At 42.3% G+C, this 26,040-nt stretch overlaps 3 protein-coding genes across 4 annotated transcripts in view; 1 reads left to right on the top strand and 2 right to left on the bottom strand.

The window, feature by feature from the left end:
• Positions 1 to 11,502, bottom strand: part of LOC149358930 (DDB1- and CUL4-associated factor 6-like) — a 21,811-nt gene extending 10,309 nt beyond the window's left edge. Inside the window, exons 1-9 of the mRNA XM_089571115.1 lie at positions 10,975 to 11,502; positions 10,664 to 10,725; positions 8,510 to 8,602; positions 8,343 to 8,420; positions 6,311 to 6,529; positions 3,107 to 3,242; positions 2,584 to 2,744; positions 1,665 to 1,727; positions 524 to 623 (exon numbers count right to left, since the gene is read on the bottom strand). Of these exons, the coding sequence (XP_089427241.1) occupies positions 524 to 623; positions 1,665 to 1,727; positions 2,584 to 2,744; positions 3,107 to 3,242; positions 6,311 to 6,529; positions 8,343 to 8,420; positions 8,510 to 8,602; positions 10,664 to 10,725; positions 10,975 to 11,062 (1,000 nt within the window). The 5' untranslated portion in view covers positions 11,063 to 11,502. The remainder of the gene's footprint in view (positions 1 to 523; positions 624 to 1,664; positions 1,728 to 2,583; positions 2,745 to 3,106; positions 3,243 to 6,310; positions 6,530 to 8,342; positions 8,421 to 8,509; positions 8,603 to 10,663; positions 10,726 to 10,974) is intronic.
• On the top strand, positions 11,360 to 20,356 carry LOC149358929 (mesoderm-specific transcript protein-like). The gene is made up of 10 exons (XM_089571121.1): positions 11,360 to 11,835; positions 12,417 to 12,574; positions 14,040 to 14,176; positions 16,399 to 16,448; positions 16,559 to 16,599; positions 16,683 to 16,750; positions 17,373 to 17,474; positions 18,979 to 19,055; positions 19,144 to 19,204; positions 19,518 to 20,356. The coding sequence occupies exons 1-10, from the start codon at positions 11,676 to 11,678 to the stop codon at positions 19,681 to 19,683; spliced, it is 1,020 nt and encodes a 339-aa protein (XP_089427247.1). The 5' UTR covers positions 11,360 to 11,675; the 3' UTR covers positions 19,684 to 20,356.
• On the bottom strand, positions 20,339 to 26,040 carry LOC149358928 (SET domain-containing protein 4). 2 transcript variants are annotated; one of them, XM_089571119.1, is made up of 7 exons: positions 25,748 to 26,040; positions 24,739 to 24,865; positions 24,233 to 24,665; positions 23,797 to 23,965; positions 23,546 to 23,636; positions 23,374 to 23,457; positions 20,339 to 22,973 (listed from the first exon to the last, which is right to left on the bottom strand). In XM_089571119.1, the coding sequence occupies exons 1-7, from the start codon at positions 25,896 to 25,898 to the stop codon at positions 22,745 to 22,747; spliced, it is 1,284 nt and encodes a 427-aa protein (XP_089427245.1). In that variant the 5' UTR covers positions 25,899 to 26,040; the 3' UTR covers positions 20,339 to 22,744. The 2 variants fall into 2 exon arrangements, with proteins under 2 accessions (XP_089427245.1, XP_089427246.1); XM_089571120.1 differs by lacking the exon at positions 25,748 to 26,040 and adding an exon at positions 25,067 to 25,676.

The following is a 26,040-nucleotide window of genomic DNA, read 5'->3' as shown; positions in this document are numbered from 1 at the left end:
GCTGGCCGCCAGAAATCACGGAGTCTGCATCACGTCATGTCACGTCATGTTTCACGTCACTTAGTCCTCTGTCGTCATAGCCGAATCCCAAGTTTGAATCACAGCGGCGGGAAAAACCTTTTCAACTTCGAATCCAAATTTCTTAGAAATCAATGCATTTTTCGCTGCCGGCCAAGTGGCAACAAAGCCATGACATGCCGAACTATCGGATTTTGCTATAAAAAATATATTAATAGTGCTCTCCTCAGTGTCCCTTTAAAACTACATACAACACACAACTGTATGGTCAGAAGACAAAATGCTACAATGCAACATTGCTCACGGCGCATGTCTGCTCAGAACTCTCAAAATATATGTGGAAAGCATGTCTGCAGGGCTCCCCCAAGGCAGAGCAAATTTCTAGAAACAAAACCATACAATTAATGATAATTATTCCCTCGTTGCAGCATACCACAGCAGTCGCCGCCTTCTTCTCCTCACCCAAACTGAGACAAAGAGAAAAAGGCTGGGAACCACCGCTCACCTCTCATTTCGCACTCAGGTCTGGCATTGGGCCCAGTGTCCGACCAGTCACCACGAACCCGAAGGCGCTTCATTGACACGTGGCATTCCTTCTGCTTGGCCTAAACATTCACAACACATTAACACCCGATGAGAGGACGACGACATCGAGAAAGTTTTCTATCCACCTACTTCTTTGTTCGTTTGCATGCTCAGCTTAAGGCAGTAGGGGACATCAAAGTTTCAACCTCTATGATTTTTATTTTTTGTTGTTGCTGGTAACGGTGTGCAGGGCATTTGTAATGGCAGAATTGGAGAAGATAAGCTCTAGTTTACAAAAAAATAATTTATCGCAGCACTCTTTTCTAATGAGTTTCAATTTCAGTTTCTGGTGGCTGTGACATAGAAAACCAGAAACACAGAACTGCCACAAATCGCGCGCTCAAGTAGCCAGCGGAGCTGAGAACGCGTCACTGTTTTGCGAGTGCTTGTGACTAGTGACCTTCTATATCGCAACCCATGGAAACAAACTCTTGGCTTTTAAAAAAACAGAGTTGCACTAAATTACTTAAAGCACATCATCTCCTGTTTTATAGTTGCCAAGGTCCTGCATGCTATTTTCCACAAAAACAGAATCCAAAAACTTCCCGTGTATACTTTAAAATTACTGTTGAAATCTGTCTTTTCAAACCTGCATGCAGGAGGCATAGTGCTGCATATCCCCTTCAGTTACGAAGTATCATCCAGTGAGAGGAAAACTATAATTTTCACCTTTGTAAGCAGCATACAATGGTTGCAAGCAAGGAATTCCTACTTTCCCAAATTATTAATTACGCCACTTCCTTCTAGTCCTCATATGTCCACATCGTGACTAAACACTGCTTTTAGGACCTCAATTACGACGCGGTTTGTCGCAAAGAGTCCCAAATATATAAGCTGCAGCCATTTCTGGCGTATTATATCCCACCAGTAAGCAAAACCAACACACAACAAGTAACGTGTGCATATGATAGCACCGTGATTAAAGGTGATATGCAAACGCAAAGCCATTTTTCCGGAATTAATTTTGATTATCAGCGACACAGCTACCCCAAAACTTCACAATCCAGTGAAGATAAAACTACACTGGCTACCCTCCCCAGAGCTTATAGCAGCCACATCACCTCAGTAGAACTGCCGCTCTTTCCCTCCACGCCGTATGCCTTCGGTTCCTCTTGCCCACTTCCCTGCATGGAAAGTATGCGGTTAAGTGTGGTGAAGCTGTGCGCACTTGTCAAAAAAAAAAAAACGAACTAACACTGCATTCATACAAAGTGAATGTTAATGCAGTGTGCTGAAATGGCAACTTTTCAATGTCAAGATTAATGTCATTGAGAGAAAAAAAGAAACCATCGCTGAATTGCAACTATATGCACCTGCACCACTGTTGAAGATGTGTTTACTACACAAAAAAGAAAAGGCAGAGAAATGCCATGTACTAGCATACTACTAGCATATACTAGCATAGCACCCCAATCAGTCACACTAAAACTTCGCTCTTTTGAGACGTAAATGGAATGATGCGTTTCTCAACTTTACTGCTAAGCCTGCTATCAAATTCTCAAAAGATGTGAAATGATGCCGCCTCTGAGATCCCAAAATGGTGTGAAGGGATTTCAAGCAGATGATGGTTTTAGCTTACAACAGCTGTCATCTGCTTTCCTTAACTTTTCTGTGCTGTCCCCAATGATTACATTGGCAGGATTACATTGGCAGTGCATTCATTAAATGTTAACATGAGCTACGGGCATACAAAAGGCAGAAAGCTGACATCCCTCGCACAAATAAGCAGAAATATAGCATTTACAAATGGAGACAGTGGAAAATGCATTTCAGGTAAGATGAACCGCTTTCTTACTCCACTAAAACATTTCATGACCTGCACACTAGAAAACAACCATATTTACTATACTGTCAGAATAAAAAAATGGGACATATCGTCATGCACAGTATACCTGCTGCACTGAAGATTCTGACATCTCAGGATCAATTACTATTCTTATTTCAAGCAGCAATGTGAAAGTAAAGGCATGCACTACCTACCATTGCATCAAACAGGTAGATGTAGTCTGAAGAGTAGCTGACGAGCATTTCCTGCCCATTGGGGCTGTACGTCAAGGAGGTGATCCGGTGGCTTCGACCCTCGAATTCGGGAACAGTGAGTCGTGATGTCATGGCGTCCATGCTGTTGCTCATGAAGTTACCTGTAAAATTTTGAATGAGTCTCTCAAGCATTTAAGGCAGACTTGTGTGTCTGAGGACATTGAACTCCATCCAGCTTAAAGCCTAAACTAAAGCCTGAGCCTTAATACACCTGAATAGCAGCATTCATCAAGATAACAATAGCACATTCAGCAAAAACTCTTCACTTTGAATACTGACAATTTTACAGTCAGTGAGAAGAGTAGCTGTCAATAATTTATTTTTTTAAATGGCTATGATCTCTCTCTCATTAACTTAGAAAGACTGAGCAAGGTTTAATATATGCAAGCATATATGCCTCACCAGGTTTGTCTCAATGCCAGAAAGCTAAAGAAGGAAAAAGCTCACACGATCAAGCACTCACCAGTTGCTCGTGTACCCAGCATGCGTCTGTCAAACACCCTGACAGCGGAATCCGAGCAGCCAACAGCTAGGTGGTACGGAGTCAATGGATTCACAGCTATCGAAGTGATGGCTCGATGGCAGTTGATGAGGACATCCTGCAGTAAACAAAAACAAGCACAGACGAGATGTTGAACTGCCCCACTGTTCTAGCCAAAAACAACATTCATGCGATGTCCGATGACAGCTAGAGCAAAGTTTTTTTATTCGTAATTGTTCCGCTTGCTTCTATCTAATTTCGAAAAGCAATTATCTTAGACAATACCTTCCGTGACTTCGGACCTCTAATGGACCCCACAGTTACAGGTCTTATGGTTGGTCAGTTGAACACACGAAACCACCGCAGAATGATCAAGTGCAGAACTGCAGGTGACCAGAAAAACTATATGCCACGGTTTGTTGGGGTATGTACGGTTTGGGGTTGGCACCCCAAAGCTGCACTTGGGCTATGAGGAACATCACACTGACATCGCAGAGTTCGGCACTTCGCCTCCCGTACATATGGCCCAGGATTCATTCTCACAATCTTGTTGGACACAGCAACCAAACACTGATGACAAAAAAAAAAAATTCAAGGATCTCTGTTTCAGTCACGGTGTCAGGCACAAGTTACTCCGTGGTGGAGCAGCGCAAAGGATGGGACACAAGATACAAAGAAGGACGTACACAGGCGCTGACTATCAACTGAATTTTTATTGCGAAATACAGAGAATATATAGCAATCATGAGGGGGTGGAACATAGATAAAAGGTTGCTCGGTCACCGGAATCCAGAAGACAGTCACGTCAGTAGATAAAGTATGTTGGTGAAAGTGGTGGCGGTGAAAGACGATAAAGAGAAGCGGAGGGTGTATAGGGCCAAGGCGCGAAAAAAACGGATGATCGGTAAAGAAAGATGAGGTCGCCCAAAAGGGGCTAAAAGCTATAGATAATCAATAACAGAAATGATGGCATTAAAAAAAAACAAAAATCGTTAAGAACATTAAAAAAACACTTTAGAAACGTTAATACCTGGTAGGCTGGGAGGTATGAAGGGCCGGCAATCAACAAACACATTAAGGCCTCACGGAAGATGAATTTTTAAAGAGGCCAAAAAAAAAAAAAAGGGGGGCCTAAAAGCACGAAACAACTAAAAGGAGGAGTAAAGGCCTGCGACGAATAAAAAACTAACCCTATGTCACAATTAAAAACCCGGGGGAAAAAACACTAAAGAACAGGAAGGGATAAAAAACAAACGCCAAGATTCACAACCCATGCCCTGCTGTTCTCAGAAAATCCAATTCTTTCTGAGATAAACTAATGGAAGACGTACTAACACAGTGGTCTTTTGCACGACGGATGTTGCAAGCCTCAATTATTTCTCTCGACGTACGATCTCGTCCTTTCCCAATGATTGTACATTGGTTAAAAATTGGGGCGCAGGTTTTGCTTTCACATTTTTTGCAGTGCTTGGCCAGATTTCCAGTGATGGCTATATTACCTACATTATTATTATGTTCTTGAAGTCTGACATTGATGCATCTTCCCATTTGACCAATGTATTCCTTCCCGCAGGATAAGGGGACAGAGTACACAACACCGGAGGCACAAGGAACGTGGGGATTGATGTGCGTTTGCCCACAACCACGGTGAACTTGCTGGTTGTTAACTCTCCTGCAGAGAGAGGCGAGCTTGTTGGGCGCAGAAAAAACCACGTCGACGCCTGCGCGTTTCCCAACTTTCTTAAGACCGTGGCTAACATTGTGCAGATAGGGCACAACTACAACATTTCTGCGATAATCCTCCTTCCGGGTGGGCAAACGTTTTTTCTTTATGCTGCCTGCAACTGATATCAGGAGAGGTAAAGGGTAGCCCGCCGCGAGGAGCCGACCCACCTGCCCGTGAAGACAGTCATGAAGCCGATGTTCGCAGGTTTTTTGAAGGGCGTTGCGGAAGCACAGGCTGATGATGCCTCGCTTTATCAACTTCGAATGTGCTGACGCGTATGAGAGGAGCGGCTTTTTACCTCTGGGTTCGTATGACCAGCAGGCATGCGCAGGAGAAAAATGAAGACGTAGGTCAAGAAACCGCATGTTGTTATCTTCTGGGAATTCAGACGTTAATACGAGAGGATGCAAACATTGGTCAAACAAGGACTGAACTTCGGGAGCTGCAATTTTGAATTCTTCACTGTTGCATTTTAAAAGGACGAGATAGTCGTCTACATATCGAAAGATTTTGACAACGCAGGTACTACCGATTCTTTTCTGCAGCAGTCTGTCATAGTGGGCCAGAAAGAGTTCACTAAGAACAGGGGCTGTGCATGAGCCTATGCATACACCTTTCTTCTGGATGTAGGTTTGTTCGTTCCACGTGACAAAGGAAGATTTCAAATAAAAGTCTAGGATTCGCAGAAAATCGCTCGCGGAAAGCCCTATTTGATTTTGGAAGCGAACAGTGCCATGGCTATCGATAGCTTCTTCTATACAACTCATTAGTTCCTGGTGCGGCAACGAATAGTACAAGTCTTTGATATCGACGGAGAATCCTTTAAGATCTTGGTGATGAGACGAGGTTAAAAAAGTGATGATCTGTTCTGAGCTATCAACCACAAAAGGGTCGTCAATCACTAAAAGTTTTAGATTGTCTTTAATGAAGGTGGCGAGTTGCTTCTGCCAGGATTCTTGCTCGGAAACAATGACCCTAAACGGATAACCTGGTTTGTGTGTCTTGGCAGAAAAAAAGACATTTCCTGTTAAACGGTTGGTTGACTTCAGGTTACGGGCTAGCGCGTCAAGTTTTGCGGTCTTGCATAGGCGCAAGGCTTGGCTTTTTACCTTGGAAAGGTTCACGGTGTCCTTCCTGTGGAAAGTTGACTCCAAGGCAGAGATGGCTCTCGAGTTGTACTCGCCTGTGGTGAGCACTGTGAAGCCCCCTTCTTTGTCAGAGGGCACCAAGAAAAGTCCATGGGTTCGAAGAAAGGTGGCGGTGCGGCGTACAGGTGCAACAGCAACAGCACCAACTAGCCCAGCAACTTGCTCTTCTGGACAAGTTACTCCCTCCAAGTGTATTTTTTCCCTTTGTGACCTGCCGCCTTTTATTTTTCCCCCAAGAGCTTCAGCTTTCTGCAGCTTGCCCAGCTAGTCATACTGCTTGTTAGCATGTTAGCATACATTTCAGGCACCAACCTCAGAGCAGTCGTCGGCAGAGCAGCTCGTCTTGGTGCGCAGGTCAAACCAGCGCACTGTGCCATCTTCGCCGCAAGAGAGAAAGCTGTGGGGGTCATTGGGAACGGTGGCGATCTCGTACGCAGTGCCAAAGTGGCAGTTGAACAGGTTGCGCAAGCTTGTTTCGGGGCGCTCCACATCCGAGAAGAGGATAGCCCCATCTCCAGAGCACGAGACCACCTGAAAGTTCATTTCATTTTATTTACCATTTCCTTTCATGCCTGTAAGCATCATTACATAAGGGGGACAAACTGGTTCAGAACAGCAATATGCGATAAGACTATGGGAGAACAAAACACGATAGGGAAACCAAAGCACACCAAATTTTTGCACTATTTCACAATGGTGATCAAATATGCAGAAAGAAAAAAAAGGAAACAAAACTTGATAAAAAGAGTGCAGAAAGGGTCGAAATTACAAAAAAAAAATGCATGTGCAGTTTTTCACAGAATGTTTTATAATGCACATGTGAAGCTGCGTCATTACAGAGCATATCTCAGGGGACTGTGGCATTTGGAAAGAATGACTTGCATAAAAGAAAAGACAAGCGTAGCAGGGGGTGGCAGGAAGTCAGGTGGGCAGTTGAATTTAGAAATATGCGGGATAAGATGGCCTCAGATGGCACAGGACGGGGTTAAATGAACGGATATATGAGAGACCTTTGTCTTGCAGTGGACAAAGTAAGGGTGATAATGACAATGGTGCTGATGATAACGATAAGTTGTAGCATATGCTGATGTGTGGCTTTTTACGCAAGTTGTAATTCAACAAAGGGTATACTTAGGGGGGTAAGGGGGGGGGGGGGGGGGGGGGTGAGGGGGGAATTGCCTTATTTTTACACCCTGGTACTACACAAGGGGGCCATAAGCAATGCTGCAGTGGAAAGTCCTGGCATAATTTCAACCACAAGAGGCTTTTAATGCACGCTGAAATTTTATGAGTTGTTTTTGTATCTGATCCCCATCCAAACGTAGTCTGTGTACTCGGTACACAGACCACCTCAGCCACGAGACACCTTGTAGCAAAGCCACAGAGTGAAAAATGAAAATTATAGCCACTTATATCCCTGCATTCCTGTCCCACTGAAGTTTGTAGAGCTCATGCCATGATGGTACCTAAAGGAGTAGAGATGCCAAATTTCTTGTATATATTTATTTTTGGTATGGTGCATAAGGCATTAGCAAACATAGACCATTGTGTGAATCATGCCTGCGCCCAGTAAATAATTACTAATTGAATTTCTTCTGCAATGTACTTTCATTTTCAATTCAAGCCATTGAACGGTGGCGGTATCGCCATAAGTAGGCATACGAGACATCCATGAGGTGTACGCCTTAGTTGTTAGTATGTGCTATTATCCTGGACATCGTGGCAGGCAAACATGACAGTTGTAGTTATTAAAAAATGAGAGAAAAAAAACAAGGTAAATAACAACTATATGCCAGTTTTCGCATGCTTCAGACAACCTCAAGCCTACTTGTGATGTCACAACCACCTAAGAGCTGCTAAAACTGAATCCTGCATGGGCGAAGAAATTCAATTACAAATTATATGTCACACAAAAGCAAATTCCACACGGAGATCTACATTTACTAATGTCTTGCATATAAAAAAAATTGTAAATTGTAGAGTTCAACATCTTGAAGTGACACACAGGCTATAAGAGACGCCGTAGTGGTGGACTCCAAATTAATTTGACCACCTCGAGTTTTCTAACGTGCACTGAAATTGCACAGCACACAAATGTTCTTGTATTTTGCCTCCATCAAAATACAGCTGCTGTGGCCCTGACCAAACTCACGACCTTGAGATTAGCAGCCAAACGCCAAAGTCACAGCAGCAGGTCTGTCTTGCATATCATTAAAAAAAATGCAAAAAAAAAATTTTTAATGTCTCGATCCTTTTAAATACCTCACAACTTATACACCATACACCAAATTATGTATTAGGTGCATACATTGGTGACAAACAGAATAATCGAAACCTTACTCACCAAGCGATCTCCAGAGCTTGGAAGAAACTTAGCACTAAAGATGTTTGCTGTATGACCAGTTCTTATCTGTGCCAGGATCTGCATAATGGACAAAAGCTCTGTCACAGCAAGCTGTTATCATTACGCCTTACCTATCGTATACTATGCATATTGTGTGTACAGCGTACCACATGAGTGTGTGCATTTGTAATGCACAGGTGCTGATCGTCAGAGCCCGAAAGCAAGTATGTGCCTGCATCATTCCAGCATATGGTGTTCACCTGCAAAGCACAGTTTTAAGGAGTAAGAAAACCATAAACAAGGCACGCAGAAAACAAAGAAATATTCATCAGAAATTAAAAAAAAAAGCCCAGACTTTTTATTTTACCTCGAAGTGTAGATAAAAGTGCCAGCAATAGCTGAACTGCACCCCCCCCCCCCCCCCCTAACCCCTGCCCTTTACCAGAGAGAAACTTCCTCATACAACTACCGCTACAAAATGCATTAAGATTTCACAGGTACATCAATGAATAAATATATGCTTTTTTTGTGATCTTTGTGATTAACTTCGTGATTTTCTGCACTTGTAAGAAAGAATAAAGCAATATGCTTTAGTAGAATGTTCTTGCGGGCTAGTTGGTTCATTTCAATAAAAGGTAAAACTGCGCGAATAAGACAACAGGAACGAAAAGCTATATATAGACAGGAACGAAAAGCTATATATATATCCTTCCACGAATACATAGGTCTGCTAGGTCACGGAGAACCCCAAACAACCAGGTGGTATTGAAAGCCTCCTCCATACCAGAAAAACTGCTAGACAGTGTTGTTTGTGAGTGCACGCTTCTCGTAATGTTTTCAAGGTGGACGGGATGGTCAGTTGTTCAACATGCCTTTTTTGAATCTACATTGGTGGATGTCCAGAAGTTCACAGGATTCAAGGTTTGGTTTATACGTTTATAGGGGTTTAACGTCCCAAAGCAACTTTGGCTATGAGGGACACCGTAGTGGAGGGTTCCAGAAATTTCGACTATACAGGATTCAAGGATAAGCATTAACCTAATATTCAACATACTTCGAAAGATTTCGCGAGGAAACTCATGAGTGCTGTGGACCTGTAACTACCAGGGGAGGCTGGCAGCTTGCAGGTTTCAGGAATGGCACAATAACCGCTTTTTTTCAAGCCTCCGGTATTTTTACCAATTTTCATATTTTGTTGAAGAATTGCACAAGTGCCTCTACTGCAGCTTCAGACAGGTGGGCCAGCATCTCGTAATGTATTTCATCAGGGCCGAGTGCTGTTTGTTTTGATGGCGTCGCAACCATGGTGTCACTATCATCTGCTTGTTGCAGATGCCCTGCGGGGTCACAGGAGTTTATGGCTATTTTTTTTACCGCTCAGTAAAGGAGAACGGTTTTTCTGTAAGATAATTTTAATTGTACATTTGAACAACGCTGACAAGATGCTGTGCCTATGAGCACTATTTATAATCAAGCAAAATTTTTGACTGGCTTGAAGGTGTTATCGTCATTGTGACATATGTGTAATGTAAGGCATTAAGTACTGTCATATCCTTATGCGCATGTGGCATAAGAAGCCAAAGTGAAGGCTTCATCAGGAGCAATGCATTGCCTGCGTCCTTTTTCTTCACCTTACAGGCATATACTGTACAAATATGGCCAAATAAAAAGTATTCTATTCCAACATCAGGCAGTCACCCTCAGTGCACATACAGGGACCATATATAATGAAAGATAAGTTTCATAAAATATTACACAACACAGGAAAATGTGCTCTACTGCACAAAGACATTACATATCTGAACATGGTGAACATAAGAACAATACCGAACATGCTATATGCATACATAGAGCATTAGATATTCCAAAAACAACATATGCAAGAACTCAACACCTTGTGCAAAGAAATATACACTGCAGAACATAAGCCGTATTACTGCCTGAAAGTAACTCAAACCATTGCAAACACAGCTCTACTTGCACGCAGGAAAAAAAAAACACGTAACAGCACATATACACCATATTGACGTACGAAGATTCTTTTGCTAAACATTTGCACTTTAGTTTAAATATGGCTTTTCCTAGGTGCAGGACGCGTCCACGCGGCATCCGCAGATAATTTTGTGTTCAACTGTATATCCAGTGCTAGAGGTCTGACATATCTCGTAGTATTGATTTACGATGTGAAGTTTAGATGGCCCTCGGCGTGCAAAGATGTTTATCATTTTGTCACATACCTTTTCCCACCGCTCATCATGGAAAAGCATCCTTTCACGACACAGAAATAGAGCGAGCAGAGAACTATAAGATGCGGCACTTACACAGCCGTTGTGCACGGGAAGTTTGACTTCAAGACGCAGTTTTTGTACGAACGATAAGCTGCCTGCAAAGGAAAAGAACAAGATCGTAACTTAGTAAATAATGAGACACAAGCGCGCGTCTCGCTGTGACCAGCGCGGCAGCGGGGCACCTCGCTGGTGTAAATTATTGGGCGAGGTTTATTTTTAGAGACTTTTGCGCCTTGACGCGCACATTCGTGCGGTCTGCTGGCAGCTTGCAAAGGTCCTGTGGCACCGCAAGAGCACATCACGTCGGAAATGAGAAATAAACACATGTCGTGCGGGATACACACCTTTAGCGGCGTCAAAGAGCTGGTACGGCGTCGAGTACCCATAGTGGTATGCTTCAGTTTTCCAAAATAGGCCTTTCCTATTCAGCATCGCGATGCGCACAGTCGTTACCTGGCTTCGAACACAGTCATGTCACTTCTACAAATAATACAGTGCGCGAGAAGCCACCCTCTGAGACGCAGCTAGGATATCAGCAAAGTGATCATCGCCACAGTTTCCACCGACCACTTCTGCTTTAGAACGACCACGGCGACCACAGTAGCAGCAGGTTGCGAGTGTGGGCGCAGCAATCACCAGCTTGAGCTGCACCAGCTACAAAAGGGCGGCGCTAGACGAGCGTAGTTTAGCAAACTCGGTGCAAGCAGTCACGGGACGCTAGTGCGCTGTTGGGAAGCGTTCCGGACAAAAACTTGCCGCGTCGTCGGCGTCGTTTGCTCAACTCGACGCTCTAAATAACCATCGCTCCAATAATTGACGATTTCGATTTCGGTTTCGCGAGAGCGGGTTCTCATTACCGGCCGCCTTTCGGCGTTCTTAAGAAGCTGCTGCGCACGTGCTGCCATCTATCAATAATGAATGAAACTGGTGAGAAAAGTTGCAGTGTCCTTAGTTTTGCGAAAGTGAGCGCGCTGGCGTCTTGCGAATTAAGCGTGCGAAAAGTTGTTTCACGCTAATTTATCGAAGTCGCGCTCTCAGCGTCGATATGAACACATTTTTTAGCGTTCTGATCGCTGCCTGCGCCGCAGCGTTTGCTATTTTTCACACTTATCCCACTCCTCCGAAATCGCCTCTTCTGTATCAATGGGAAAAAGAGGACGGCGGGTCGTACTTCAAGTTTCAAGACTACGATATATTCTTCAAGGGTAAGTTTGTTATCAAACTTTGGTAAATGATTCAACGCCTGGTTGCTAAATGCATCGGTGTTTGCTCACTGTCCTGATCACCCCGCCCATAGTACGCTCGGAGCAGATTCCGGCTTCCTGGGCCGATTATCGGGCATCCGTCTTGCCTTGTTTTCTTTTTATTTTATGCTCATATCTTCAGTAGTGTAGTATAATGAAGTGTAATTGGCGTGAAAGGCGGCAATCGAGCTGAGAGAGATCGAGTGATTGATTGTTTCATTGCCAATTGTTTGATGACTGATTGGTTAATGCCTAATGATGCTAATTGGAGTGATGCCTGATTGACCACGCTTTAACCACTTTAACATATCAGGGTTGCTCCATAAGGAAAGCCCTTTTTTTGTTGAACATCAAGCATGCAACTGACTGTTCTACATGTTTGTCGATCTTTCGTGTTTTTTGCTCTTTGGCCCTCTTATCGTAATCAGACTGTCAGAAATAATTGGCTGTATGTTCTGTCGTGTACTGTTACAAAGGTTTCCTTTTTCTTCGTGTTTTAGTACGGGCCTGTAATTTCGTTTCACCATCTCTGCCTCTTGCAGACGTTAAAGGCAGTGGCGAAAACAAGGACGTGCTTCTGTGTCTTCATGGCTTTCCAACTTCTAGCTTTGACTATTACCTTGTCATGCCATCATTGAGAAAGATATTTGGAAGGATTGTATTGTTTGATTTTCTGGGACTAGGCTTCAGTGACAAGCCAGTAAGTATATGTGATCACATAACATGCAATTGGAAGAGGCTGTGAGAACAGCTTACAATTAGTGTGGTATTGTATGGCCTGCAGAAGTTGACCACAGTAGGGCAGTTAGCCCTGCTTTGTTCCCCCTAAATACGGCAACATTTTTTCACTGCCTGAATGCGTTACCATTGATTAGCTGGCGACCCAGGAGCACTCGAAACCACATGTATGTTCTCTGCTGGCATACATCGATTCACATTTAAATCCAGTAGGTCTGTACCAGAGAACATAGAGCAGTAATCCTTTTTTTTCTAGGACGTTGAGGTATTGATGTCAAAAATGGGAAGTAATAAAGCTTACCAGCGAGAAGCAGGACCGAAGGCGGCCAGGCAAAAAATCGCACATGCCATACTTTGAGCTGTGCTAACTCCAACTGCTCTTGATTCTGCTCTCATCAAATGACAACGTTAGAAACTACAAAAGAAAGCCTTTCTTTTCATTCGTAAGCTGGCAGCGCCGTAAAAAATAGATTAAAATGTACCTTTTGCTTGTGAAGAAGTGCTGGCAGTCAACCTAAAAAGTGGATTAAATTTGACGATTTGCACCACAAAGGGTTAACTGCCCTAGGCAGGTGGTGACAGTGAACAGTGCTACTCTAGCGTATGGTGGTTGGCGAAGAGGTACGTTGAGTATCCGAGTCTGCAGGGGTGTTTAAGGTAGCGAAGCGATGCCTGAAAATGCACGAATACACTACTTAAGCCAAAGGCACCACGGTCTCACAATGCCTCTGGCTAGTGTACTTTATGCTCTACTTAGGTTGAGTGTTACTCCTATTCAATACCCAGCTAGCTATGGCATACATGCTATGGATACACATCTTTTTAGATTGAAACTGAATTTGGCTTTTTTATTTATTTATTTATTTGATTATTACTTTTTTAATCATTTAAACTACCGTTAGCCCTTTCGGGCTGCTACAGGGTTGGAATAGAATAAACAAAAAGGTTTCCAAGTTGCATAGCATACAGGCTGGAATGTGTTAGAATAAACGATCCGAAGATCAACAGAAAAATTTGATTTAAACCACTAAACCAAAAAGCATAACCGCTAATTATAACATAAAGCCTAATAAGTTAAAAAAAAATTGACGAGGAGTTTTGGAGACCTTTTTTTTTCTGTTTTAATGACTAGGTACTGGGCTGGTGGTCATGCTATAGGAGTTCAAAATAAGCTCCAATGCTTGTGCTGCTATCTAGCTTAACCAGTTTCCATTTAGTCTTGAAGAGCACCAAGTATGCCATAGAATCACTAGGAATGCAGGCACTAGCGTTGCAGTCACTTGTGCCCACATGCTTTACATGTCTACATACCAAAACGCTAGGTGAACAGCTAAGAACAGGTCATCCTTATGTTGAAATGCATGAGGCCACATGTTTGTGAACTGGGGAATGCGATACATGATTGCCTTGACTCTTTTTTGTTTCAGAGGTTTCACACTTACTCCATTTTTGAACAAGCCAACATCACAGAAACTCTTGTGAAGAAATTGGGCTTGAGCAAGGTGCATATTTTAGCTCATGACATAGGAGACACGGTAACCCAAGAGCTACTTGCCAGACAAGAGTAAGTTCAGTTACTCATACCCCACATTCTATCTGTTATGGCCATGTATTCACTGATATAAGCAAGGGTGCAAAAGGGAAAAAATTTATTTTCAGAAAGAGTCGCACAAATCAGCCCGAGGGCTTGATTTTTTGGCCTGCTACTCTGCGCTTGTGTAGAGAAAATATTTTCTTCAGACATGATGTGGATAAAGGAAAGGTACAAATATTGTAAAGAACTTAATGTTTGCTAGGGCAGTTTTTACGAATGGCCAACGATTTCTGAAAAACTCATCCCGCCAACTATAACAATGTCACACAAATGAAATTTGTGTTCTTGCCTTGTTCTGTGGTTCTTGCATTATGTCAGTGTCTATAGTATGTCTGAGGTAATGGTAAAGAAGAGCAAGTTGCTGGGCTAGTTGGTGCTGTTGCATCGTGGTGGAGCAGCGCAAAGGACGGGACACAAGAAACAAGGAAGGACGCGCCTGTGTACGTCCTTCCTTGTTTCTTGTGTCCCGTCCTTTGCGCTGCTCCACCACGATGTAATGGTAAAGACAGAAATGGTGATCATGATTACCTAAAAGGAGTTTTATTGACATCTTCGTGTAATACCCATCGCAGCGTAGCCTGTCATTATATCTTTGGCCCTCAAGATCCTCATGCACCTTTATAAGTATACCAGCATTTAGTGCAAATACTCAAAATAACGAAAGAAGAAAATGCTAAAAACTTCAAAGCTGCCACTGTTTTCAAAGTTGATCAATGTATTGTTTATTAAACAAGACGTGACAAATAAATATGTGCTGTTCAAGAAGGTAAGGGAGTTACTGTGTTGTATATCTGTGCAGTTCATTTGGTGCTAATGGATTGTTGCATCCTTGTGAATTTAATTTCCTTGGTGCATTGCCGACCGATATGGCTGTGTGGTGCATATGCAGTAATGGTGGCCTGGATTGGTTAAATAGTTTGTCCTGACAATTATCAGCACCTGTTTACTTGAAGCTGAGCTCTTGGTACAAGGCTTTCTTTTTTTCTGTATACTGTATTTCTGCTCTCATACTAAGAGCCTGGCAAACAGGCAAATAACAATTTATCATGCAATTGTGTAGATACATGTGGGAGTTGCAGTGATAAAAACAACAATAGAGATGATACTGTAGTAATAAAACAAGAAAACTAAAAAATAAACAGGTACAGGGCTGCATGCATGGAATGGTTTGTGCATGATAAAAGTGGAACACATTTTTAGAATGTGAAGCATAAAAAAAAGCTCTAAAAATTGAGAAACAAGATGCAGCTAAGTACAGAACAGAATTAAATAAATAACATACCTCAAAGAGAATGAAAATGGCATACATAATGAAAAATAATAGATGCATTCATATTCAGTTGTGTTTGTGCATTGTCTGCATCATCAAAAAAAGAAATAATCATAAACGGTGACACTAGAAGTGTTAATGGTCTCTAATTATGAGCACTAGTTCTGAAACAAACCCCAATAATGAATTTTTGATGTCATTGATGGAATTGCACTAGGGATTAATAAGTACCTAAATATGTGATTAGTATATCATTGGAGCATGACCACTGCAATTACTGAGCATCCAAAGTTTAGTGGGTCATTACTGGCATAGTTTTAAAGGCTTATTCTATGGCTCAAGGCTGCTGGCCTTGTAAGCTATCATGATTGCAGGAACGACAGCTTCCAATTCAAGGATTAATTTTATGTGGCTTCTTTTGCTGTGCCTCCTGTCATCATGCATCTCATTGCTAAAGAACCGATGGCTGTTAGCATTTAATTCTGGTTTTACTTGGGGACAGTAATGTTTATTCCCTTGTAGAACATTTCCTTGTTGTTTGGGAGAGTGTCTTGAGTTGCGACATACATACTACAGTGAATTCTTGCTGATTTGAACGTCCAGTATATTTGAACTGTTTTGGCCCTGTCACCATCAAGTGTATTAAAATTCCTAATTCAACTCTGCATAATTCGAGCAAATTTTTGGTCCCCTTCTTGTTCAAATTGTCAATGCTCAACTGTACTTCAATACCATTCTTAACTGGAGAGCTCAGGTGTGAAATGCCTTAGCTGTTGGCTCCTTTTATCTGTGTATCTGTGTGTGGCATGTTTTAGGAGAGTGCTTTTTGCTTATGGTTCTGTAGCCTTCTATGTTGGACGTATGCCAAAATGCACCTTGAGTTGACGTGGTGTGCCTGTTCTGCTGTGGTTTTTCATTTTAGTGAAGGTGTCCTGCCCTTTGAGATTGCGACTGTTTGCATGCTCAATGGTGGTACGTATCTGCTATCCCTGCATGTTACATCATTATTGCATTGTGCACCATTATAGATTCACACGCGTGAGCTTGCATGTTTCTGTGGTGTGCCTTGTTTTCCTGCACAGGCATTTTACCTCAGCATCATCATCCAAGATGGTCCCAGAAGGTAATCTGTATACATATTGTATTATGACAAATCAAGGGGGTACAAGTAGAACAACATTTGATGATTTCATTCGTGTCTTTCAGATCTTGAGGTTGCCTGTCATCGGCGTTGTTGCATCAAGGTTCATGAACCACTTGGTGTTCAGAATAGCGTAAGCTTTTTTTCCTATTTTAAAACTAGATCATTATAATCTGCCGTCATGTAGATGTCAAGAAAATATACTTATATACAGCAGGAGGTTGTTATGTTTATTTTCATAATGAGACTCTGCTTACAGTGAATGAAAGCATCACTCCTGCTAGAATTCTTAGTTTTTGTATTACGTTAAACTTATGTTATCTTAACTTATGGCTGTGCCACGCAGCGTAATCAGTGGAGCAGTACCATTGTAGTATTTACTACTGGCCTTGGCAGTACCCCTTCAGGGCATCTGCCAAACCTAAAGACATGTTCAGACCAGCGAGTTGCATACATAGTGTGACAAGTTAATATGTGCAGATAGCATGATTAGGATAGTTTATGAGGGAATGCTGAGGATCTTTAAGGTAAAACTCTGTTATGGCAGGTTTCCTCAGTGCAACATTTAATAACATTCCTGAATTCCAGCCATTTCATTTGTTGATGAACAGATAGCCTTGTGCTCGGCTTTAAAATTCATCAGTGGGTGATTCCAGCCTAATGAGATGAGCCTTTTGCTTTGTTCTGACTGGTTTACTGCTGCTGGGTTCTGCTGTGTGCTAAAAAAATTTAATGCACTCCACCCTTTTCAACAGGCTTGCTGATGTGTTTGGCCCTAACACCAAACCAACATTGGCGGATATCCACAACTACTGGCATTTAGCCCGTCTTAAAGATGGTTACAGAGTATTTGGCTTGTAAGTACCCATATTATTGCTTGTTTATGTTAAAGGGTATATACAAGTCTATAGTGAGATATAGCTGCAAAATAAAACATGCTAGAAATCATCGCAGTCGTCAAAAAAAGAGCCATGCTTCTCAAAAATAAGTGTTTGCATATGTGGATAACCACACTAGTGACATAGCTCGGTGTACTTTCCAAGTTCAGAAGCAGGGTATCATTATGGTACTTCAGAAAGCTATTATTCATACAGCCAGCTATTTGTGTCCAAGCGGCACCACGAGCAAGCGGAACATTATTCCATCAACGCAGTGCAGTGGCTTGTGGCCTTGTTAAGTGGTGTACTATGTCCATATTGCAGCATTCCAATTCAGCATTTGCACCAACATACTGTGCCTCTTAATTTCCAATGCCCGAGATGCTAGTACCTTTACGTCACTCGGCTACGTGTTGCAAACTTCTGATGCAACCTATGCATTATGCCAGCTATAGGAGTGACATGAGCACAATTTTTTTTCTTTTCAAAGTGAAGAGCAAGGGTATCTGTATGTTGAAAGTTTGGCAGGCATGGTTTACACATTATGAATGGTTAGAGTGTGCAGTCATGATCATTTCAGCCAAACATTACTATATTTTATTCATCAGTGCAAAGAGAAAGAATAATGCATGGGTCCCCACTCTGGCACTAATGTTCTGTACTGCATTTGTGCCATTGGTTAGAAGTGGCTGCAGTTTGCTTTAAAAAAAAACACAGTTGGACAATAGCTGCGTCAGAGGCATACATCGCAGAGTAGAGCAGCTTGTGTCATCACAAATCCTGTGAGACATGCGCAGAGGTTTTCATGACGATGAATGTTGCTGGTGATTGAGTGTCATGCTGTGGATGGCTCAAAAGTGTATCTCCATCTGGCCCTTAGCTGCACGTCACTCCAAAACCACTGAATATGTCGCATCAGAAGAAGGGTGAACTTTTGGGGATCGAAAAAGTGACGGAAAAGGAAAGGACCTTAAGTGATTCCCATCATAGTAAACAGTTTCGAAAAATGTTGCGCCTCATGATTGCTGTGCAACCCAAGGAGCTGTGATACACCACCGGACAGTATTGTTCACGCTGTGTCCCTTGTGGGAGGTCCACGAACTGAGAGGCATGCAGTAGCAGAACCCCCTTCGTAAATTTTAAAGGATGCCGAGCTTCTGGATTTGTGATAGGAGATGCATTTTGTTTAAGACTATGAGACATGGGCAGAGCAAATGCTGTCATGAGCTGTCACCTCTGAATGACCATCAACACCACTTTGAAAAATGTTGATATCCCTTGGATGGCGCTTTACTGGCAGTAATATTCACAAGAATTTTTGACTTGGGTTGGTGTAGATTGCTAGCTTAGAGGAGAGAGGTAATAGCTGCCACTAAACATTATTTTAGTTTTTGTTTTAAGGGACACAGGTCTAAGGTAATATTCTTGCGCGGAAGGCAAAATCATTATGCTGTCAACTTTCATTTCTGCTTTTAATCTCTAGGCTGTTGGCCTACATTGATGAAAGGTTTGAAAATGAAGAAAGGTGGGTCAGAGCACTCCAAAAGTCCGCTTCAAAAGGTAATTCACGGAGGATCATTAAGTCGACTTCCTAATTACCATTTAAGAGCTGTCTTTAGTTACCAAATTTTCTCTTTTCCTCTTTAAGTGCACATGATTTATGGCCCAGCTGACCCAGTCAACCGGCCACCATTCCAGGAACACTACAGGTAAGTTTCTTTCCCCTCAATGTATCGACTCTTTTTTTACAGCTCACTGGAGGAGTCTTAAGTTTCTGTCTTTTTCGGTACTTACAATAGTTGACAGGTGTCGTATGCTCATTAAACCTTAATGAGCCCCTAGCTGACTTTCATTTCAAAAAGCAAGCTGTAGTTATGTGCCTTCAAGCCTTTAGTATTTGTTTGAGCATGTAAACAAGTTGGCAGAAAAAAATGACTTTTGAGTTTAGAAATCTGGAATTTCTCTACCTCCTGTGTTGAACCATTTGTTTCTTAGAGCTGTACTTCTGGTACCTTTTCTCAGGAAACTGGTTCCAGGCTCTAGTATCCACATTCTTCATGAACACATTGGCCACTACGTGCACCTCGAGGCTCCCAAGGAAGTAGTTGCAGCCTACTTGCCATTCCTGGAAGCTCACGGCGTCAAGACGAAGACCATCTCTGTGGCACTTCCCGACAGGCTCTTGTAGGAACTTTCCTTTTAGTGAAGCCCGACAAGCACTTGTGCAGGGTAATCCTCTTTCACAGAAGCACTTGTGCATGGCAATTCTCTTCTGTTCACATGCTCAGGAGATAGAAGCAGTACGGATGTTTACCTGAATCTCACAGCTGTGCCTTTGGAAAGAACGCTCTGTGATATTGTCTCCACTGTGCCTTAGGCTGTCTGAAGTGTCTGATTGTTTTACATGCATGGCTTTATATGAAGCCCTTTGTGACAAACTTGCATAGTTTCGCTTTGCATTTGTGCACTTCTATTACGCGATATTTGATGAAAATGACACTGGCGTCGATCGTGTGGCTATAGTATGAAATCTAACAGAGGTGAAAACTCCGCAGCGGATAATAATAGTCATATGCAGGAGTGCATGTCAGACAACGCACTCCTCACATAACGTGAATTTTCAGTTTGTTGTATGACGTTATTTCACTCATCTCACAGGTCTTTTCAAACATTCCATAAATTCAATTGAAACTGTTTTGAGCAAAGCGGCCACAGTGCTGTTGCGGTGCAACATAAAGCTCCGCATTTACGAGGTCACAGTGCACATTCGCTCACATGTGAAAGGCAGTGTATGCAATAAGGTATTGCGTTTGTTCCTATGTTTGCAATCATATGTACTGGAATAAAAAAGAATGATTTTATTCGTACTGGCTCAGCATCGGTGCCCTGCAAAAGTTTACGTCCTGGGCACCACTGCAAAGACTGGAAGTTACAAGCTGCTTGAAAATCATTATAGAAGACTAAGAAACAGGCACAGCCAAGCGTTTCTTGGCTGTTTATTCATCTTCCATGCATAGCCAAAGGACCACCTTTGCAAAAGCTGGAGATTTTAGTGAAGGTGGTGTATTACAACAGTCAACATTAACTTGTTGAAATATAGTACCGTTAGTGTCCTAACAAATGGTTACAGATTATGGATGTGCTCAATGATTAATGATTGGATGACATGAAATGCCACTCTTAGCTGTTACTGTGCCAGGGGAACAATAAAAATGAAAGGCCAGTTATAAATTAATATTTGGCAGCTTTACAAGATATCTTACTGGCAGCATGGAATTTGCACTGAGTGGGTAATGCTTTCAAATTAAGTTTGTTTTTTTACACACGCAAGACAACTATTAATACTCCTATATTCTGGATCCTGTACACTCCACATAACTGTTTTTATTTTTTCAGTAGGGGTGTGCGAATATTTGAAATTTTCGAATATAATTCGAATATTATATTTTTAGTATTCGTATTCGATTCGAAATCCACGTATTCGTGTTGTTTCGAATATTCGACACGACGCGAATATTCGTATCTAGCCTAATATTCTATTGCGAGTACTGGCGTTCATTGCGGTCCGCAAGTCTTATCGACAGAGACATAACAACATGGCGGCGCCCGTAGCAATGCGTAACGTTGGGCCATGCAGTAGCTGACTGCGCTGGTGAGCTTCTTTGTGGCTATACCTGCGAGCTGGTATAGTCAGAGCTGTGCACGAAATACCTCGCAATACGTGCCAGTTCAGTGCCAATTGAGAGGGAATTTTCTGTGGCTGGAGAAGTCCTTTCAGCTAGAAGGGAGCTACTTCTGCCTGACGATGTGGAGCAGCCGGTTTTCCTTCACGACAACCTTTTATCTTCATCCCAGCAACGTGCTTTTGTGCTTATGGCAAGCTAGCCTTATGGTACTAGCCATCTTCTCTGATATTTCCACTCTTGTAAGAACAATGTTCGAGACTTTTCAGCACTGATAGTTGAACTGTGATGTTCTTAGGTGCTCAAATACATGTTTTGTAGTGGTTAAATGCGTCTGTCCTTGATTATTCGATATTCGATTCGATATTCGGAACCAAGTATTCGTATTCGATTTGATATTCGCACACCCCTATTTTTCAGTCATCTCTGACATAGATGTAAAAGGAAGAGAAGGGGACTATATTCGCTAAGTAGAAAAATTGCATGAGAAAACATCATTTGGCCCCATTTTTTTTAACAACGAAGGAAGCTCTAGAAATGCATTGTGTAGATAGGATGGTCTCTGGGTCACTTCACATATTAATGCAAATATTAATACCAATAATGTGGCAGACTGTTTGTGTAGGAATTGTGGATTCTCGCACCCCTGCATGCATGCTCTAGCTGAGCATTACGGTCAGCTTTTCTAGCAAGAAGAAAACAAAGAACCTCTGATCACAGACATATTCCTTCTGGAAGCTTGAACTTTCTGAAAAAACATTTCAAATTGTTATAAGTAAGCCTGTTTTAATCACTGGGAGGCCAAAGGCATGTAAGTAATTCAAAGCCTCACACAAGATTCTCATAATAGAAGCAAGTTCTTGTGGAGGTACTGAGTGCAACAAAATCTTTTTTGAAATAATATAAGCTAGCAAATTTATAGCCACTATCTGTGATCTATGATTACTCGTGATTACCCACAATGGGCGTTTAGCTGGAAAAGACATTGGTGTTGCAGTGCACATTTTTTGAAAAATCACCATACACTGTGCCTTCAGTGTAATCAAATACAACATAGCTGAATGACACATTTGTTGTTCAACTTGATGGAAAGACATTAGCAGTCAAAAAAGGATATTCTTTGAAACTAAACCTGAAAAAAGGAAAGTATCATTGTGGTATCTCACCAGTACTTGCGTATGAAGTAGAAATTTAGACTAACAAAAAGGCGGAAATTACATTGAGCACAATGCAGCGAGTTATGGAAAGGAAAAGGATAAGGGTAACATAAAGAGACAGGAGGAAAGCAGAGTCATCTAGGGAACAAACAGGAGTAATGATATCCCAGCTGAAATAAATACGAGGAAATGGATATGGAAAGAGTGCATACTGTAGATAACTGATGGCGAGTAGGGAAACGGAGTGGGTTCCAAGAGAAGGCAAATTCAGCGGGGCAGCAGAAAGCCAAATGAGCAGGTAAGACTAGGTAGGAAGTTTGCAGGGACAGGGCAGCGCACAGGACACTAACTGGAGATCAGTGGAAAACTTGTGCCCCACTTTCTTTATGTGCTATCTTGCTGTATGCATTCAAGCACAGGAAAGAGTCTTTCTTGTGTAGACATAAAGCTGTCTCTTCAGAATCTTTGTCTCTTCTTTGATGAAAGCTGCCACTGTCTGCGAGCACCAGTCTTTGCCTTCAGGTAGTGGAGCGCTGTAGTCGCACAGCATGACTTGTATCAAAGCAACCACCAACTGGCTTTGCTGCTCATCAAGCTCCTGTTCACTACATTGGAAAAGCAAACTGTTCCACTCCGATCTGGAAAGCGCAACAGATATGACATGAGCCCTGAACTGAAAAGCTATTTTCATATTTTCGCTACAAACTTCCATCAGAGCCACAAATCTCACATGTACTTCAAGTACATATTTTTGCCAACAATGCCCAGCAAATGTGTAGCTTGGCACTGTTTTGTCAATAAAATAGTTGAGATAGTTAACTCGTTCTAGCAACATGAATTTTGCAGCGCAGACTTGAAGGGAAAAAGGCATGCAACACAGTGCATCTCATCAAATACATGATTTTGCTCTCTTGCAGTCTTCACACTGCAGCACATAGCGAACGCGCTGTAGGCACTTGCGAAAATACAGTGCTTGGGTGTTCTGTCAACAGTGAAAACAAAAGAATAAATATGTGGTCTAACCACATTAATGCACACCTTGATGCCTTGGGATGAGACAATACCTGCACAACAATTTTCCCATTCCATGTCAATCCATCGACGGTAAAGCCACATGTGTCACTGAAATTGGACGCAGGTATTATAGTACATTCATAATTATTCAAAATGTATTTCGCAGGCCAACAATGAGAAATATTAAAATTGGTACCTTATTATATCTTTTTCCTCCAGAAATGAGAGCTTTGAGGCAAAGTGGAGGACCACGTCCTTCTGCTGTGAGTTTAATTGGTACAGGTGCCCTACAAAATGTGCAGTTAGCTCAAATTAGAGTTATGGCACAGTATGCTTATCTCCATCTTATTTTATTTACTTGTTATAGTGTCATATCAGATGAGTGACATTGTCACAAACAAGTAATCTTTGCCACATACAACCTAATAACCATAATCTATATCTTACCATTTGTGATAGCAACCACATCATTGGGATTGTCTGCAAGGACAAAGCCGTACTCCAGTAACAACTTCTTATTGTCATGTGAGCCGTAGCTAATAAACACTTGATCATTTGGCTCATAGTTATTGTTAGTAACTATTTCAAAGTAGGAACCCACAACAGCAGTTTCCACCTGCAACAGAAAATGAATTGGAAAAGATATGTCTCAAAAGCTCGAACAAAAAATGAAGGCCAGGCTTAAGAAAGCTTACTTATTGTAAAGAAAGTAAGAAAAGTTCATTACGTGCAGAAATTTCAAAATTAATATTCATGTGCCAAATGATTCATAGCTGTTTACATATAATGTTCTGTTTACATAGTCCTAAGGGCTAGAACTCTAATATGAGGTTTCAGGAATTAAGTATATAACTCATGAGAAGAAGTACTGCACTGAACTTACATCAGCCTTCCAGTGGTGATTCAGGCAATCTAGGAATGGAGCAAGGGCACAGTAGTCGTCATCCCAAAGTGAGTGGCCAGTTCTGTGCTTGCTAAAGATGCAACGTGTGTTGACTGCAGTCCAAGCCCAAACAAAAAGGCGCCATGTGAAGTTCTCAGAAAGAGCGAGAAGTTTTGAATCACCAAGCGAGGCTCGCTTTAACAAAATCTGCAACCTTATGAACGTGCTCCGTATTCTAGAAACTTGGGCTTCTGCCTTTCTACACATGGCCTCCGGAAGTCTGGCAAGCAGTCTGCTTCCAAGGAACACAGGAGTTGTGTAGGCAGCTGGCAAGCTGTCTATGAAGAAACGCCACTCCGAATCAAGGCCACGGAGCTTCTCATTCATGAGAAAGAGTGTCAGCACCTCAGTGGGAGTGAGTTGCCGGTGATGTCTGAAATAGAGTAAATTTGCCTCCATCCACAGTTGTTAAGAGCTAAGATTATAAAGGGAAGGTTTTCACCTACCTCATGAGAAAACTGTGCAAACTGCCTGAGAGGGCTGTTGTGGTGGTCATTAAAAGCCAAGTTGGCACTCTTAGGAATGTTTCTCCTGCACTCAGATGCTGCTGTGTTGCAAGCCCCCTTCCAGTTTCTACAAACAACAGGAACATGAAAGATAAAAACGAAATTGGGAGTGAAGATATGGCTTCAGCCAGAACACCAGCTTGAGAAACCTACTGCCATCATTTTCGTATCACTGGCTGCTCTCAAGAGTAGCTCCACAGTGGACATATTATTCCACTGGTGGGCTGATTAAGTCACTGACCAGAAAATTTGGGAAAAAACTCCTCACCTGCTCAGCCCACAGTTAGAGTTTTAAACTCTTGGCCCTATGTGGGAGTCTGCTAAAGCACTTCTTTGAGCTTGTTGTCTGACGTGGAAGGTAAGAGCATCAGCTTCGACTTTCGGGCAAAAAATAAAGCATCAAATCTTCAGTGTCATTCAAGTTATCTAGCGAATGAATTAGTGGAAAACGCACATTAGATAAACTTAATCTGTTATGCAGTGTTGCTGGCCTGAGTGTCATAATTCTGGGCTCATGCCCACTGACCAAGATTTTTAGCTTTGGCCAAAACAATGTGTGTGCCTCATTTCATGATGTCGGTACGAATGTTATCAAGTTCACCACGGCCTGCCCAATCTAACCTGCTAATGAGTGTCTACTGTATGAGTAGTATCCCTCTTAATGCCAGTGACCAGCTGCCACTACCCTTCTGAAAGCTCAACCATGTGATCGCTGCCAGGCAATGAAGTTGAACTTCCTGCAAACTTTGCCTGTGTTATCAGCCAGACGTTGGCCAGGCAACGAACTGGATTAGAACTGAAGTGTTTCTAGAACTTCCAATTGGCCTCTTTTTACTGGGAAGTTAAATCAAGGGAGAGATCAAGCGGTGGTCACCGATGAGGCGTCATCCAGTTTTCAATCACTCGTGTTCGTGCCAGGGCAAGTCATTAACACTGAAAAAGTCCTCACCAGGGAATTCTCTCACACACAGCTGCCTGTGCAGCTTGAATCCTTTTGCGGTCATCCACTCCAAGAGATTCGCGCTCACATCTTCAGCGCGCAGCGGATGTCGAGATCGTCGTCTAGCTTTTTTTCTGTGATTGCGTCCCTTCTTAGGCATTGCAGATAATGTTCGCCTAGGTAATCATTAGTAAATTAAATCCAAAGCGTTACATATAACACGAGGAAAGGAATAAAAGATCGAAGCTGGAGAAGACGACACACACCATGCCGCACAATGTCACCCAACCACGACCACGCAG

The sequence above is a fragment of the Amblyomma mixtum genome, chromosome 2, assembly GCF_055824585.1.
Source record: "Amblyomma mixtum isolate Tamu chromosome 2, ASM5582458v1, whole genome shotgun sequence".
In the NCBI taxonomy this organism is placed as follows: Eukaryota; Metazoa; Arthropoda; class Arachnida; order Ixodida; family Ixodidae; genus Amblyomma; species Amblyomma mixtum.
The sequence above is the reverse complement of the archived record's forward strand: the minus strand, read 5'-3'. Positions and strand labels throughout refer to the sequence as shown.

Coding starts and splice junctions, on each gene's coding strand:
- LOC149358929 (XM_089571121.1), top strand. CDS start 11,676: ATGAACACATTTTTTAGCGTTCTGATCGCTGCCTGCGCCGCAGCGTTT. Junction 12,575..14,039: donor TAGGCTTCAGTGACAAGCCA/GTAAGTATATGT, acceptor TTTTTGTTTCAG/AGGTTTCACACTTACTCCAT. Junction 14,177..16,398: donor GAGCTACTTGCCAGACAAGA/GTAAGTTCAGTT, acceptor TTTTCATTTTAG/TGAAGGTGTCCTGCCCTTTG.
- LOC149358928 (XM_089571119.1), bottom strand. CDS start 25,898: ATGCCTAAGAAGGGACGCAATCACAGAAAAAAAGCTAGACGACGATCT. Junction 23,637..23,796: donor TGTGGTTGCTATCACAAATG/GTAAGATATAGA, acceptor CACATTTTGTAG/GGCACCTGTACCAATTAAAC. Junction 23,458..23,545: donor GAGGAAAAAGATATAATAAG/GTACCAATTTTA, acceptor GTCCAATTTCAG/TGACACATGTGGCTTTACCG.